Source organism: Microcaecilia unicolor, chromosome 13 (assembly GCF_901765095.1).
Source record: "Microcaecilia unicolor chromosome 13, aMicUni1.1, whole genome shotgun sequence".
In the NCBI taxonomy this organism is placed as follows: domain Eukaryota; kingdom Metazoa; phylum Chordata; class Amphibia; order Gymnophiona; family Siphonopidae; genus Microcaecilia; species Microcaecilia unicolor.
In genome coordinates, this window is record NC_044043.1 from 71,134,398 (window position 1) to 71,150,986 (window position 16,589).

At 46.0% G+C, this 16,589-nt stretch overlaps 1 protein-coding gene and 1 long non-coding RNA gene across 3 annotated transcripts; one reads left to right on the forward strand and one right to left on the reverse strand.

The window, feature by feature from the left end:
- The first annotated feature begins 69 nt into the window (after window positions 1-69).
- LOC115456614 lies at window positions 70-2,590 on the forward strand. Its single transcript, XR_003939895.1, has 3 exons — window positions 70-138; window positions 524-530; window positions 2,579-2,590. It is a non-coding gene; the product is annotated as an uncharacterized LOC115456614 (long non-coding RNA).
- ANKRD65 (ankyrin repeat domain 65) lies at window positions 2,312-15,727 on the reverse strand. Of its 2 annotated transcripts, none has more exons than XM_030185822.1 (4): window positions 15,439-15,727; window positions 14,566-14,774; window positions 8,627-9,179; window positions 2,312-4,150 (listed from the first exon to the last, which is right to left on the reverse strand). In XM_030185822.1, exons 1-4 carry the CDS (start codon window positions 15,439-15,441, stop codon window positions 3,674-3,676), a joined length of 1,242 nt encoding a protein of 413 aa, XP_030041682.1. In that variant the 5' UTR covers window positions 15,442-15,727; the 3' UTR covers window positions 2,312-3,673. The 2 variants fall into 2 exon arrangements, with proteins under 2 accessions (XP_030041682.1, XP_030041683.1); XM_030185823.1 differs by lacking the exon at window positions 15,439-15,727 and adding an exon at window positions 15,259-15,422.
- Between the last annotated feature and the right edge of the window lie 862 nt (window positions 15,728-16,589).

A 16,589-nucleotide genomic window follows, 5' to 3' on the forward strand; every position in this document is an offset into this window, starting at 1 on the left:
TGTTGTTTGTGTGTGTGAAAGAACGGGTTGCGTCCTTCAAATGGAACACAGTGACACTGCTCATAAGTATTCCAGGAGGAAGACTTTTTGGCTGTCCAGGTTTTAATCTTACATCCCCAAAGCGGTGTAGTATTTGTAGTTCATGATGCTTCCAACCATTGAAATCAGTGGGTTCAATAACGCACCTTGATGGCAGAAATGCAGGACCGGTCTCCTTCCTGGAATTGGCAATTTGGCAGCTCTACATAAACCCTTCCTGATTAGGGTAGGACCAGCCCCTCATGTTTTTTTCTTAAATAAAAGTTTGGGGGAACTGTGGCATCTTTCTTTTTGCACCAACAGTTCAGCATTCTTCCAAAACATACCAGCTATGTTGGGAAAGGATTTAGAAATTACTTAAATAAAAGTTTGTTTGGTTTTTCTTTAGTTCCTACATCTTTAGGCTTCCATCACACTGTATCCGCTTGGCTACTCACATCCTAGATAGCCCAGCCTAGACACCTATTTGCCTGTTCCCTCAGAGGGAAAATGTTCACCAGCAAGTGGCATATACATGGATACACACCAGTAGGGTGGTAGAGGACAAGAGGGTGGCGAAACAGGGTGAATTTTATTTGGCACCTCAGGTCTTGATTCCTTTGGATCTGCCAATTGCAGCATAGTCAACTGGTTCTGTGGAGCTGGCTTTTGCAGCCACACTAAGACAACACAAAGAGAAAAAGAAATAAAGGGAATCTATGCCATTCTCAACATCTAGTTCTGTCTTCTTCCTCAACCGAGGAGGTGGGGAGATTTCGGAGGGAAAATAAGACCTATTCTTGATTATTGCCCAGTGTAATGAAGTTATCAGGTGTTCCCTGATCTTTGAGGAAAAAGGTATTGAGGAAGGAATATTTAGGTTACTAGAGGGCAGGTGTTGTGGAACGCTAAGAAGTGGTCAAAGGTGGATGATCTGTAATACCCAGCTAACCAGCCATACAGCATTACATTTTGAATTGGACTCTGCCATATACCCCCATGATCAGCTTTACATGCAGGAAAGATCCCTTTTAGCTGAGGCCTATGTTGTCATACTAATGCATACAAAGTATGAAGGATATGCATAGCTGTCATATGATGAATACTTTGGAAACAAAATAGAGTCCAAATTTCATATGACATGGAGTGTGGATGATGTGGGCTTTTGGGTGTGAAAAATGGCCAAATTTGGGCAGAAGTGAGTACCAATGAATACAGGGAACATACAATACACTTTAATGTATTTTGCAATAGCCTGGTTTTCATGTGCGAAGGACTAGATTCTATGAATGTACCTAAAAAAACAGTGCATAGCACTATTCTATAAATCATGTTTAAAGTTAGGTGCTTTTTTATAGAATAGCGCTTAACTCCAGGAACTGTGACTACATTTAGATATGGCCATATACACCACTGAAAATCTGGTGTAAATCACTGTGTGTAAATTAGGTGTGGATCCCCCTAATTCTATAGCTATGCACATAAATTGTAGGAACGCCCTGACCCACTCATGCTTCTCCCATGGCCACACCTCCTTTTCAGGTCCACGCACTAGAATTTATGTGCACCTCTTCATAGAATACGTGTAAGTTCTAATTATTGCCAATTAGTGCTAATTGCTTATCACCCAATTATTGCTGATTGGCTCATTCAATTACATTGTGTGCGCACCCAAATTTATGTGTGCAACCCAAAGTGCCATATATAGAATCCAGGGGTAAGTGCATGTTAGGGCAATCATTCTCAAAGAGGGAATTTTTAAATGAAAAAAAGAGAGAATACTCCTTTATTTCTATAGTAAAACTAATATAACATAATCATATCATATAATTAAATAGTTGTGAATCATTTGTTTTTCATATTTGCACTCTAATTACTGAGAAATAAATCCCTTATATCTGGATATGCTATCAAATTAATACAGTTGTATTGTTTAAGCGTGCGCAAATTCTCACTTTATAGTGTGGAAAGGGGCAGGGACTACACCTTACAATTAGCTGAGATTGGGTGGCATAGCCGGTGGTGGGAGGCGGGGCTGGTGGTTGGGAGGCAGGGATAGTGCTGGGCAGACTTATACGATCTGTGTCAGAGCCGGTGGTGGAAGGCGGGACTGGTGGTTGGGAGGCGGAGATAGTGCTGGGCAGACTTATACGGTCTGTGCCAGAGCCGGTGGTGGGAGGCGGGGATAGTGCTGGGCAGACTTATATGGTCTGTGCCCTGAAAATGACAGATACAAATCAAGGTAAGGTATACACAAAAAGTAGCACATGTGAGTTTATCTTGTTGGGCAGACTGGATGGACCTTGCAGGTCTTTTTCTGCCGTCATCTACTATGTTACTATGTTATATGATAACTTATTGCCTGTTAACTGTTATCATGGCAGATAATGCAGATCACTTACTGCCACATAGATAGGTGCATCCATGTTGTCTGCAATGCAGTTAATATGTGGCAAGTACACTGTCTCTGTTTTAGTCACATGGGAAGATGATGGATAGTGTCGGCCCTACCATTAGGCCACCTGAGGTAGGGGCCTCAGGTGGCAACCTCTAGCAGCAGAACTCTCCCCTCCCCTTGTCAACCCTCTTCCTCACATTTAACTTATTTTTTTTCTTTTCCAAAAGGTGGCAGTTGCAGCGGCAGCGATTCCCATAGACTGCCCTGCCGCTAGCACCAGCCTTTTCTTCCTACTGCAGCCCACCTCTTGACATAACTTCCTGTTTCCTCAGAGGTGGGATGCAGTAGAAGGAAGAGGCCGGTGCCAGTGCACATTGGGCAGGGCAGCTATGGGAATCACTGCCTCTGCCGCATTTTGGAAAAGAAAAAAAAATAAGGTAAACGTGGGGAACAGGGTTGAGGAGGGAAGGGGGAGGGGGAAATGCCAGATTGGATGCAGGTGAGGGTGCGGGCGGCATCTCATCCCTGCCTCAGGTGGCAGATTGCCTTGGGCCGCCTCTGATACTGGACATGCCCTCAACAGTTAACACAGAGGCTTTGCTGTTACAAGCATTAATTTTTACAGCTAATGCTCAATAATTGAATTTTTTTTACCACACTGCAGTAAAAGGAGTCCTTAATCTGCACTGTGAGGAATATTTCATTACCCCCAATATTCAGAACCATTTAACAGGCCAGGAACACCACCTTACCTGTTAAATGGTACTTAGCTGGCTAGCTGGTGATATTCAGCAGGAGATCGCCTGCTGTCTCCCGCTGAATTTCGCTGGTTAGCACCTAGCAAATTACCAGTTATATCAGGTGATAAAACTGGCAACCTGCCGATTTTTGGTGCTTCACCGGTTAAGTTTTGCCTCATGAATAGCAGGCCTAGCTTTGGCTGGTTCCAACTTAACCAGCTAGCTTTGAATATCTGCTTGGATGGTTAACTTGGAACCGGCCAGAACTAAACTGGATATTCATTGCCGGTCACTGGAAATGGCCTGGCACTGAATGTCTGGGCTCAGCACTGACCACGGGAGGCGGCCCAGCTACCTCATGTGGTCTGAATTATCATGGATTACAGCAGGCCACATGGTAGTGGGGTAAACTGTAATATTTAGAGAGCCCTGATTTTTTGACATGCCCACCTTTCGCTATCCCCACTGCAGCTTTGGTGTTCCTGTTCTATCAGCACATTATGCCCTTGTGGGGAGTTTAGATCTTTACAGTAACAGAATCCAGTTTGAAGTCACACTGCAAATTTCCATTTACTGTGGCACGCAATGAACTTTTCCCTTCTTTAAATATCCCTTTGGAGACTAATTTTTTGGCTATTTCCCAGTCCTGCAGGCATTCTGGGAGGGCTGCTTCCTTTTGCAGTAATGACTCAATTAAAATGGTGTGGCCCTGTTCCATAGCCAGATGAAGGGGAGTTTTTTTTAACCAGCCAGAGGCTCCAATGTTTGCCCCCTGGTCTAGGAGATAATTTGCGACATCCACATGCCCATTTCTCATAGCTCTGTGAAGTGCAGTCAGGTTGGTATCATCTACGCTGTCAACACAGGCTCCTCCCTCTACCAGTGCTCGCACTACCATCATGTGACCAGCAGCTGCTGCTCGATGCAGGGCGGTGCAGCTGTGGTTATCTGCTATAGATACATCAGCCTTCATGTGCAGCAGCATTCGGACAATCTGTGAAAGGGAAAGAAGAAAATAAATCTACAATGTTTGTACTTGCAGAGAAATATAGAATATGATGACTGCAAAGACCCTCAGGGGAGGGCAACCTCGGTCCTTGAGGCTGCAACCCAGTCGTGTTTTCAGGATTTTGCCAATGAATATGCATGAGATCTATCTGCATGCATTTCCTACACTGAATGCAAATAGATCTCATGCATATTCATTGTGGAAATCCTAAAAAACCTGACTGAGTTGCAGCCTCAAGGAACAAGGTTGGCCAGCCCTGATCTAGTTTGCCCGTTTCTCCTTCTTGCCTCAGTGTCATAGATCCCTACTTCATGTTCAGTCTTAACTGCAGAAGCAAAAGTAAGGTAGTAAATGAGCAGAGAGGGCAAGTATGAATTGTAAACTACAGGGCAACTAGTGATTTCTATCAGCCCAGGCCAAGCTTCTTTTGATGCTTTCGGGACATTAAGGGTAATGTTATAACAGGGTGTGCCTAGGTTAACCCTTTAGTGTCTAATGTTCCTGTAATAAGCCATATGGGAACAGATTGATGGGAACATTGAACACTAAAGGGTTAATAGAGCAGGAAGGTGGCTATTTGTAGCTTACGTTATAAAGACACATAGAACAGCATTTTCAAAAGAACATTCAAATGGAAAATCAGACGTCTACGTTGGGATGTCTGAAGTTCCCCTATTATTGTAGAGCAGGATCTGCTGACATAGAACCTGTTTGAAAATGCATGGTAAAAAGGACGTCTGTGTACTGCTATATGCCCCAGGTACAACAGCAATACAATGTACTACCTAGATTGTGAGCCCAATAGGGACAGACCCAGTACCTGTCACGTGAAGCTGTACACCACTGAGGTCCAAGCGGTATATAAATACTCAAATGAAATGAAATATGCAGCAGGAATGTCCATTTTAGAAACAAACACATCCAAACTATATATGGGGAAGCAACAGGAACAGAGAAGTCCATTTCACAGCACATGAACAGCTATGTTGTGCAATAAGAGCATAGTTGTTCAGATTGCTGTCACCTGACCCCCCCCCCCCCCCCCATTATATGTAATCCCCTCTGCCACCCCCATTCAGTTCTGATACCTCACACCAGGGGTGTAGCCAGACAGCAGATTTTGGGTGGGCCTAGGCAAGAAGTGGGTGGGCACCAAATGTTCTCTCCCCCACCCCCACATCAAAAAAATATCTCAGCTGGTGGGAAAATGCTTTTCTCCAGTCTCCACCTTGGTAGTCTGCAGCAGGCATGCGCTGAAAACTGAGCATGCGAAGGTGCCAGTATTGTGGAGAGCAGCATTTTCATTACCATGTGCTACTGTTGGATGGGCCTGAGCTCAAAGTGGGTGGGCCCCTGCCCACCCTGGCCCATCTGTGGCTACCCCACTGCCTCACACAATAAATCCCACCTAGAAACCACAGCAGCGGCCCCCCAATCCTCTTCCTCCAACCCACACCTACTTAATGCAAGATGGTGCCAGGATTCAAGATGGTGCATGTGCCTTCTAGCAGTGCTAGAGGCAGAGGTGCCATCTTGGATCCTGGCAATATGGACATCTAAGTGCCAGTGTATGAATGTCTAAAACACAAATAATGTTTCTAGAATAAGCACCAGAGGCACTAGCCCAAATTCTATGTTATTGGGGGGGGGGGGGGGGGCGGTCTTTTACAAAGCTTCAGTAAGCCCAACGTGGGCTTACCGAATGCTAAATTGGGACTATTGCTGGCCCAATGCAGCTGCTGGCAGTAGTTCCGCCCTGAGCGGTGCCATTTCTGGAGGAAAAAGAAACCCCCCAGAAATGACTTGCATGGCAGTAACCTGGTGGTAATCTGGCATCACTGCACGCTGCCTGGTTACCGCCGGAGCCCTTATCACTACCTCACTGGGTGGCAAGAAGGGCTCTCTGCTGCATGGCCACTCGGTAAGAGTTCTCTTACCACATGGCCATGTTTGGGGGCTTTTTACCTGCTGCGGTAAAAAGGGCCTGGCACGTATGAAAAAGGACCCCCCCCCTGGGCGCTGGCATTAACTAGCTGTAGGCCGTTTGCTCATTGACTAGTTTACTTAGAAACAGGTGTAAATGGTAGTGTGTAAAGTGTGCATCTAAATGCATTTTTTTAAATTAAAAAGAACTCTTTCTCTCTTATGACAACCAACAATTTCAATCAGGTCTCCAACCAATATATAATGCAAATCATTCAGACCTCATGGGCAATGCCTGACTTGTTCGTTAGTTTAAATATTTTATTTCTTAATACATCCAATTTATTAAGAGCCTCAGCGGTGACACTCGGTTGACATCAAAAATTCATGCAGGATTTACTCCCCCTCATCATCATAGGGGTTAGGGCACCGGTGTTGACATCCAGAGGTGACCAGTTCAAATCCCACCGCTGCTCCTTGTGATCTTGGGCAAGTCACTTAACTCTCCATTACCTCAGGTACAAAATTAGATTGTGAGCCCTCTAGGGACAAAGAAATACCCAGTGTACCTGCATGTAACTCACCTTGAGCTACTACTGGAAAAGCTGTAAGCAAATCCAAATAATAATAATAAATAATTGTAACAGATGTGTATTATATTATTTAAAAGTAAATTAAGAACGAGTTTCTTAGACTGTTAAAGGACCGAGGAAGGGGAGTAAATCTTGGTGATATGAGTTTTTGATGTCAACTGAGTGTCACCGCTGAGGCCCTTAATAAATTGGATGTGTTAAAAAATAAAGTATTTAAAATAATGGACAAGTTAGGCATTGCCTATGAGGGCTGAATCGGCATTATATATTCTATAAAATAAAAACAAAGTTACAGCAATGCCCAAATTCCTTCACCGAGTGTTTATTCCATAAGCTTATGCCTACTTGCACATTGTGCACTTTCAGGTGTGATCTAATATTATACAAGGACCCTCTGCACAGGTAAATCAATGTTTTGGACTAGATTCAGTAAAAATCCACGCAGAGCACTATTCTATAAACAGCGCTTCGAGTTGTGCGCCCTTGAAAGAACAGCATGTGAGCAATGGGATCCACACCCAACTTTGGGCATGAGGATTTATACCAACTAAAACCTGGTGTAAATCCTGGTGCAAAAGCGAGAAGTGGAGCCCCCCAAATTTTATAAACCTGCACGTATCTTTAATGAATGCCCCTGACCTGCCCATGCTCCTGCCTTTTCAACTGTGTACTAAAAAATTTGCACATGGATCTTTATAGAATAGCGCTCAGTAAGATGTACACTCAAATCTGATTTGAAGCCAATTAACCGCAATAATTAAGTACATAAGAGTAGTCATACTGGGTCAGACCAATGGTCCATCTAGCCCAGTATCCTGCTTCCAACAGTGGCCAATCCAGGTCACAAGTACCTGGCAGAAACCCAATTAGCAGCGACATTCCAGAACCCCAAAGAGTAGCGAGATTCCGGAATCCCAAAGAGTAACAACATTCCATGCTAACAATTCCAAGGCAAGCAGTGGCTTCCCCATGTCTGTTTCAATAGCAGACTATGGACTTTTTCCTCCAGGATCTTGTCCAAACCTTTTTTAAACCCAGATACACTAACCACTGCTACCACATCCTCCGTCAATGAGCGCTAGAGCTTAAGTATTCACTGAGTGTTAGTGCCTAATTATTGCTAGTGATTAGTTCATTATTATGTGCATGCAACTTGGGCAGATAGTTTTGGGCACCATCCGTCCGATATTCAGCCAGTACTGGGCAGTGCACTGTCTGCCCGACAGCAGCGCTAAACCTGGACAGGGCCAGCTCAATCTATGGACCAGGTGAGTCACTGGCCCAGGGCACCAGTGATAAAGGGTGCCAAAATCCTGGTCTAGAATTTCTCCTTCCCTCTGCCTGCAGTTCAGCATCCACAGGATAGGAGGGAGGGAAGAAAGAAGGAGAGATGCCAAACTGGGATTCTGACACCCTTTATTATCAGTGGGGGGAGGGCGGGCTTGAGAGGAGGAGATACTAGATCACCAGCTGGGGAAAGAAAGTGGAAGAAGCGATATTGGCTTCTGGGCAGGGGTGGGGCACTGATACAAAAGTGTCTCAGAGCACCACAGTTTGTTGAGCCAGTCCTGAACCCGGATAGTCAATGATGGGCTGTTTCCGGTGACTGGCATTGAACATCGAGAGGTTTTTTTTGGCTAGGTTAAATTTAACAGGCTATGTAATATTCAGTACCGATTTGGCTGCCAAACTTAGCCAGTGATGTGCTGATACAGCCGGTTAGCTGCTAGGCGCGGACCGCAAATATTCAGCAGGAAATAGCCAGCTATCCCCTGCTGAATATTCATGGATAGCCAGCTAAGTACTATTTAACTGGCCAGGAGCCATTACTGGCCAGTTAAATAGTGCTGAATATCAGCCGGAAAATATAGAATCCGGAGGCATATGTGCAGGAACGTTTTATAAAATCACCCAACATTCAGAACAATGTACAAAAGTGCTGCACCTCTTCGTGTCCAGCGCTGGCTGCAATTGCAAGTGCTGTTCTTCCAAGTCCATCTTTCCTGTTTAAACAAGCCCCTTTTCCTAGTAAGAACTGTGCCACCTCTGTCTTTCCAGTCTCTGCTGCCATGTGTAAAGGAGCCATGTTGCCATCACAGCTGAGATCGGGGCATGCACCTTGGTGAATCAGCAGGTCCATAACATGCAGTTGGTTGTTGATGGTGGCCCAGTGCAAAGGGCTCCAACCATTATTGTCACAGCAGGTGTCCAACGTGGCACCCCATTTCAGCAAAATCTGTACGATAAGTATGTGCCCATTGTTGGCAGCGTAGTGAAGCGGGCTAAGTCCATCCTTAGTGACAACTGTCGCTAATGCCCCTCGATGCAGGAGAAACTCAACCACTTGGGTATGTCCACTCCAGGCCGCTCGATGAAGAGGGGTGCAGCTGTACTTATCCAATATGTTCACTGGTGCTCCACGCTGAACTAGAAGCTTAACCAATGTAACATGACCTCTGAAAGCAGCCCAGTGGAGAGGGGTCCACTCACTGGCATCCCTGAAAATGTAGTGGCAAAAACATGGAGAAAAGCTTGAATATGGCACAGTTCTCAGTTTGTCAAACAAAAGAGTGTGCATGAAAACAAGTGAGGTTGAACTAAGAGTCAAGAAGATAAGAAATTCAGGTTCATAAAGTACCCATTGTGCAAACTGATTACCTTTACAAATCTCTAGTGTTTAATGACAGCATTAAGGGTATTGCATATACTCCAGAATTGGTTCTCTACCTGAATGCCACTGTTATGTGAATTCTCGAACCTGGCTGTAATGAGTCATCCCAAACCCATAAACAGAACTTCTGGATCACCCCTTCCTCCCCCACTGTGACTCTGGAGGCAGACATTAAGGCAACTGCTGGTCCCATACCTTGAAATGATCACAGTGTTTAGGGTCAGAAGGGGCTTCATTTTTCACTGTGCAACAAAGTCTGCTACAGAATGGGAATGGCTTGGAAAAGAACAATTATGAAACCTTCCCATAATCCTGGGATTGTTCCATGGATAGGGTTTAGGAGATGATGGAAACCCTGGCCAGAGGCAACATGGCAAGTCCAGCCATTTTGTCAGGATGATCCAGTTAATGAGAATAATATTTAGCGGTCATTTTCTGGAAAACCAAAATGATACAACTTCAGGACCAGTTGCTGCCGCCAACTTCCACTCAACTTGAAATGGAGAAAAGAATGCATCTCCAAACAGGCTCCAGGTTGGCAATTTGGCATGACTTGGCAGAAAATCACCACTGATGATATTCAAGGTTTTGCATAGTGTTTGAATCACTACACACCATTAAATCACATGATCCCTCCTACCCTCCTCAGTAAACCCCTAATAGATTACAATCTGACTTGAAGCACCCACAGGTCTGCTGAACATCACACAGATGGTGGTGGGGGTGAGATTACACCCCAGGACTCCAACCCCCTAATACTATATTGGGTGCTAAAAGTTAAGCACCCAATTATAAAATAAGGCAGTGGTTCCAAAACATGGTCCTGAAGGCACCCCAGCCAGTCAGGTTTTCAGGATATCCACAATAAATATTCATGAGAGAAATTTGCAGATGGTGGATGGAGGCGGTGCATGCAAATATCTCTCATGAATATTTATTGTGGATATCCTGAAAACCTGACTGGCTGGGGTGCCTTCAGGACCATGTTTTGGAACCACTGCCTTATATGCTACTAGTAAAAAAGGCCCGTTTCTGACACAAATGAAACGGGCGCTAGCAAGGTTTTCCTCGGAGTGTGTATGTTTGGGAGAGTGTATGTGAGAGTGACTGTTTGAGAGTCAGAGTGAAAGTGTGAGTGTGTGTGTGTGAGAGAGAGAGTGAGTCTGGGTGTGAGTGTGTTTGTGAGAGAGTGTGTGTGTGAGAATGAGAGTGTGTGCAAGTGTGTATTTGAGACACAGTGTGAGAGAGAGTGTGTGTGTGTGGGCGAGAGAGAGAGTGTGTGTGAGACACAGATTCTCTGTGAGAGTGAGTGTATGAGACCAAGCGAGTGTGTGAGTGACTGTGTGGCACATAGAGAGTGAATGTGATACAGTGTGAGACAGAGTGTGTGAGAGTGAGAGTCAGAAAGACATTGTATATGCGAGAGAGAGTGTGAGCCCTGCCCTCCCAATCCATGCCCATCTGTCCCCTGCCCCCTCCATTTATCCTTTTCCAGCAATTTCCCTCTCTCCCTGAGCCCTGCCCTCCCAATCCATGCCCATCCATGCTCCTCTGTCACCTGTCCCCTCCATTCATCCCTATCCAGCAATTCCCCTCTCTCCCTGAGCCCTGCCCTGCAATCCATATCCATCCATGCCCATCTGTCCCCTCCATTCATCTCTATCCAGCAATTCCCCTCTCCCTGAGCCCTGCCCTCCCAATCCATGCCCATCCATGCTCCTCTGTCACCTGCCCCCTCCATTCATCCCTATCCAGTAATTCCCCTCTCTCCCTGAGCCCTGCCCTGCAATCGATATCCATCCATGCCCATCTGTCCCCTCCATTCATCCCTATCCAGCAATTCCCCTCTCTCCCTGAGCCCTGCCCTCCCAATCCATGCCCATCCATGCTCCTCTGTCCCCTGCCCCCTCCATTCATCCCTTTCCAGCAATTCCCCTCTCTCCCTGAGCCCTGCCCTCCCAATCCATGCCCATCCATGCTCCTCTGTCACCTGCCCCCTCCATTCATCCCTATCCAGCAATTCCCCTCTCTCCCTGAGCCCTGCCCTGCAATCCATATCCATCCATGCCCATCTGTCCCCTCCATTCATCCCTATCCAGCAATTCCCCTCTCTCCCTGAGCCCTGCCCTCCCAATCCATGCCCATCCATGCTCCTATGTCCCCTGCCCCCTCCATTCATCCCTTTCCAGCAATTCCCCTCTCTCCCTGAGCCCTGCCCTCTCAATCCATGCCCATCCATGCTCCTCTGTCCCCTGCCGCCTCCATTCATCCTTTTCCAGCAAGTCCCTTCTCTCCCTTCCATGACCCCCCCTCGCATCCATGCTCCTCTCTCTCCCATGTCCCAGCCTGGCCCGCCCTCTTCTCCCCCCCCCCCTTCGCATCCATGCTGTCGTTTCTCCCCTGCCCTCCCGCTCCCATTGTTCAACTTTACTGGCCACCCTCTTCTCTCCCCCCAACTTCCTTTTTTTTTTTTTTTCTTCTTTTTAAATTTACCTCCGTGGCGGTTCTGGCTGCGAAGCGTCAGGGAAGGAGGCGGCACTCCCGACGTCTAGCCTTCCCTTTGCTGTGTTCCGCCTTCTTCTGACATCATCCTTGACGTCAGAAGAAGGCGGAACACAGCGAAGTGAAGGCTAGAGACGTTGGGAGCGCCGCCTCCTTCCCTGATGCTGCGCTGCCGGAATTGTTGTTTTTTTTTTCCGCCCTCGACGTCATGACGTTTGACGCGAGGGCGGGGCAGAGACGGCTGGCTGGCTTTAAGGCTTCACACCACGAATCCACGAACCCTTCAGCCTGGGAGTGACGTCAGGTGGCTTCAGAACGTTGTCCTCAGAACGTTGAGGGTGCGTTTTATTAAATTATAATTATGTTACCTCTAAGGACAACTTTAGCTGTTTCCCAAAACAAGCTGGGCACTTGCATATGTTGAGAGTTAAAGGAGACATAATCAGACCATTTTGTTGTTAAATAATGTTGAAAATCTTAATCACATAAGTAAGCAGGCTGGAAACCTCCATCCACCCCAGCTAACATGGAAATTAGGCACTTCCTAATCAGACACCGCTGTGGGACCAATGGTTGCACTATTTATACAGTCCTTTCTCGCTATTTGCTGGGATTAGGTTCCTAGAAAACCCAGTGAATATCGAAAACGCGAATACGGAATCATTGATCCTATGAGAAAAAGGGGGTTTAGTTCGTGTGTGTCCCTGTTAGGTAGCAAAAGTGTACTGTGTACACCATAAACTCATTGTTTCATGTAACCTTCTTGTAAAGAACAGGTTCCTTATTAAATTGTGCATTTTATAAATGTATTTTATACAGTTTTTTGTAAAAGTACATACAGTATAAACAGGTTTTTGGTGTAACATGCACAGCTCTATAAATAGCTTCTTCCTCATGGAAACACACTTCCATTAAAGGTATTAATCCGCAAACGAACCTTTTCCGGAGATACGAAGGCGGTAGAATGAGAGGACATGAAATGAGATTGAAGGGGGGCAGACTCAAGAAAAATGTTAGGAAGTATTTTTTCATGGAGAGAGTGGTGGATGCTTGGAATGCCCTCCCGCGGGAGGTGGTGGAGATGAAAACGGTAACGGAATTCAAACATGCGTGGGATAAACATAAAGGAATCCTGTTCAGAAGGAATGGATCCTCAGGAGCTTAACCGAGATTGGATAGCAGAGCCGGTGGTGGGAGGCGGGGATAGTGCTGGGCAGACTTATACGGTCTGTGCCACAGCCGGTGGTTGGGAGGCGGGGCTGGTGGTAGGGAGGCGGGGATAGTGCTGGGCAGACTTATAGGGTCTGTGCCCTGAAGAGCATAGGTACAAATCAAAGTAGGGTATACACAAAAAGTAGCACACATGAGTTGTCTTGTTGGTCAGACTGGATGGACCGTGCAGGTCTTTTTCTGCCGTCATCTACTATGTTACTATGTTACTTACACTACAGTATGCAGGCTGCGAATAAACAAAAATGCCCGTGAATAGTGAGAATGGGTTACACTTTATCTTCCGTGAATAAGCGAACGCGTGAATACCGAACCTTGCAGATAGCAAGAACAGTCTACAGACGCAACTGCTGCTTGAGACAATCTATTTATCCCAATTGACTCTGTACTGCCCATCTTGCCCCCATCTCTATATCTGCACTTGGCCCTTCAGCTAGATAGAAATGCATTAACATCATATCTCTGTTATTTGAATGTTCTACTGCTTGCTTATTAGGTGTTTCATTGCTATTATGCTGACATTGTATTATTTGAATATTCTTCTGTGCTATTATGGTATTGTTTGTATTATACTGATCCAAGTTTACCTTATTTATTATATTTATGTCTATATGTGGTCATTTTACTGTTGTTAACAAAATTGAAAGTTTTATGTTAAACTGTACCTGCTGTACACCACCATGGGTGAATCTGTTCATAAAGGCGGTTGGTAAATCCCAATAAAAAAATAAATTTACACCCAAGTGTTTAGATCTGTGCTCAGGGCCGGTCTTAGCAAGTGCGGGGCCCTGTGCAGACCAATTTGGTGGGGCCCCATCCTAGCCCCGCCCTAGCTCCGCCCCCACCCTAGCCCCACCCCATTGATAAGATTATTCCATTTTTAGAAATTTTTTTTATTTATGAAATTTCAAATAAAGACAAATGAAGCTAAACTTGTACAAAAAAACTGATTGAAATAATAAGCACAATGCTGTCATGAAACCTCCCCTCCCCAGAAGTGGAGTGGCCGAGCCGCGGGATCATCATGAATGATGCGGACGGTCGTCCGAGGCGAGCGGAGGTCGGAGCAGAGGCAGAGCGGGGCCCCCTTAGGCCCTATGCGGCCGCCTTGGTCGCCTCTGCCTAAGACCGGCCCTGTCTGTGCTTTTAATAGCCATTAAGCTATGTGGCTGAGCTTGTTTCACATCTAAATGAATATCATTTAACCAAACTCTGCTCCCAAAATAGTCTTTCCGCTCTAACATCAGCAGCTAGCCCCATTTAAGTTGTTTAACCAGCCAGAACTCATTGCTGGCCGGTTAAATGGCTTTGAATATTGACCGCAGTTTGTTGCATAAATCGCCCAAGATCTTTCCTTCATCAGACTATAAAGTGACCAGAGGAGCAAATAAAAGTAAAACAGAAGTAGATGGTGGAAATAAGAGCAAGAGAAGGCTGCAGAAGGTTGGGGGGGGGGGGGGCGGAGAAGGGCGAGGGCTTGCCTGCTGTCCACTGCTTCCCCTTGCTGCAGCAGCTGTTTCAGTAGGCGCATGTCCCCACTCCAGGCAGCCTGGTGGATGGCCATCCATTCCCAGGGTTCAGCGATCCAGTCCGTGTTTTGTCTAGTGAAGTCCCAGCCTGTCTCGTCGCCCAACTCTATCCATCGTCTCACATGGTCAGCTTCTGGACTCATTCCTTTCACCTTTTCAAACTGTATTTAGGAAAAGAAAGAAAACCTAATATCCTTATTGACTTTAACCATTTTTCTGTAATAAATACATTTCCCGAAGCCTCTTATATATATATATATGTCTCGTATGTGCGTCTTGACATCCATAAAATAAGGCCTGTCTCATATATGTATCTGTCCAGTGCTGTGTACATTTAAGAAATAAGTGATAGTAATAAAACTGAATAAAAGTAGCGTGGCTACTCAGTTAGTCCACTTTTATAAATAAAAGCGAATGGGCGAATTTTTGGGACACTGCAACCCACAGCGAGAAGTAGGATCCTAAATCAGTTGGACAATGGTCATTGATTAAGATAAGACCATAGAATATAATTCCTGTGTCGTAGGGTGGAAGGGTGGGAGGGGTGAGAAGAAGTTGGGAAGGGTAGGAGTGGGAGGGAGAGGGAGGGGAGGTTGATAAGAGAATAACTTACGTTAGATCCCTTGGTTGCTATATTGTACTTACCATTTGACTAAAGAAGATTTAAACATAAATAAAAGCAAAACACATGGGGGGAAAAAAGAAGTACAGGCACTCATCTGTGACCTCTGGCGTAATCAAAGCAGCAGCAGAGCTTTCCCAGAGTTCTTCACGCCTCGACCTCACAATTCTTAGGGCAAATTAAAGTCCTTAATGTCATCATACCATAGCCTTCTGCAGCGCTGTCTTAACCGATCCCTGGTGCCAGGGTGAAGTGCAGGTGGGCTTGCCCTTCTTTAATATTACCGTTGGAGAAGAGGAATTAAACAATAGACGCTTCTTGTGCAACTTCAGTGGCAAGCACAGGCATGTTCAGCTGGACAGCAGCCTTCTGTTAAATGATAACTAGTGACGACTGGACTGGAGTCCGTTCTTCCTTTAGGAAGGGACAAAGGCTCTGAGATCAGATGCACCTTAGTTATTTCAGGGCCAGGCTCTCCTAAGAAACGTCCAGTGATACTTATGGGATCCTCAGTTTTTTCTTCACCATCCAACAGAATCAAATTGAAAAATGACATCACAAAAGTCCCCAATCCAAGGTATTATTAGGAGAGGAGAGGACCGCCCCACTTACTGCACTTAGGTGCCTGGGTTTGTTTTTAAGTGGCTTCAATTCCTGTTTCATTCAGCAGGTAATCTGATGCTTTAATAGGTAGGAGGAGGGGAAGGAGGTATTTGCACAGGACCTGTTTATAGTTTATACCTGACTTTGGGGGATGGGGAGGATTATCATTATTATTAATAACTAGTAAAAAAGGCTTGTTTCAGTGAGAGATGAAATGGGCCCTAGCAAGGTTTTGTTGTCCTGCGAGCACCTCCTGTTCCCCGGGCCCCCCTGCAGCCACCCATGGCCACCGACCCAGCTGTCCCTCAGCCACCCTCCAGGCACCTGTCCGCTGCTGGCGCTCCGTGATGCGGGTTCCGTCGGAAAAATGGCCGCCGAGGGGCAGGGGGAGATGGCATTTCGTCGAGTGTCGGTGCTCCGCCCTCATTGTCATTATGTAGTGACGCGAGGGCGGGGCACACACTCATGGGGAAAGCGGATATCTTGACGCCTCAACTTCCGGTGGTGGCTTCATTTAGAATGTTGGGGTTGTGAATTATGTGCGGATGGGGCGTGGCTGAGGGCGGGTCTATGAGTGACAGTGAGTGGTGCATGAGTGAGAGTGAGTGTTGCAGACAGCCTAGCCTACCAACACTGCAGGGCTTCAGTGTTTCCCTCCCACAGAGTGAGCTTCAGAATGTTGCAGGTGAGAATTATTTATATAGAAGATAATAATGGAGGTTTAATCTCCTTTTTTTTGGCAATAGTTTTT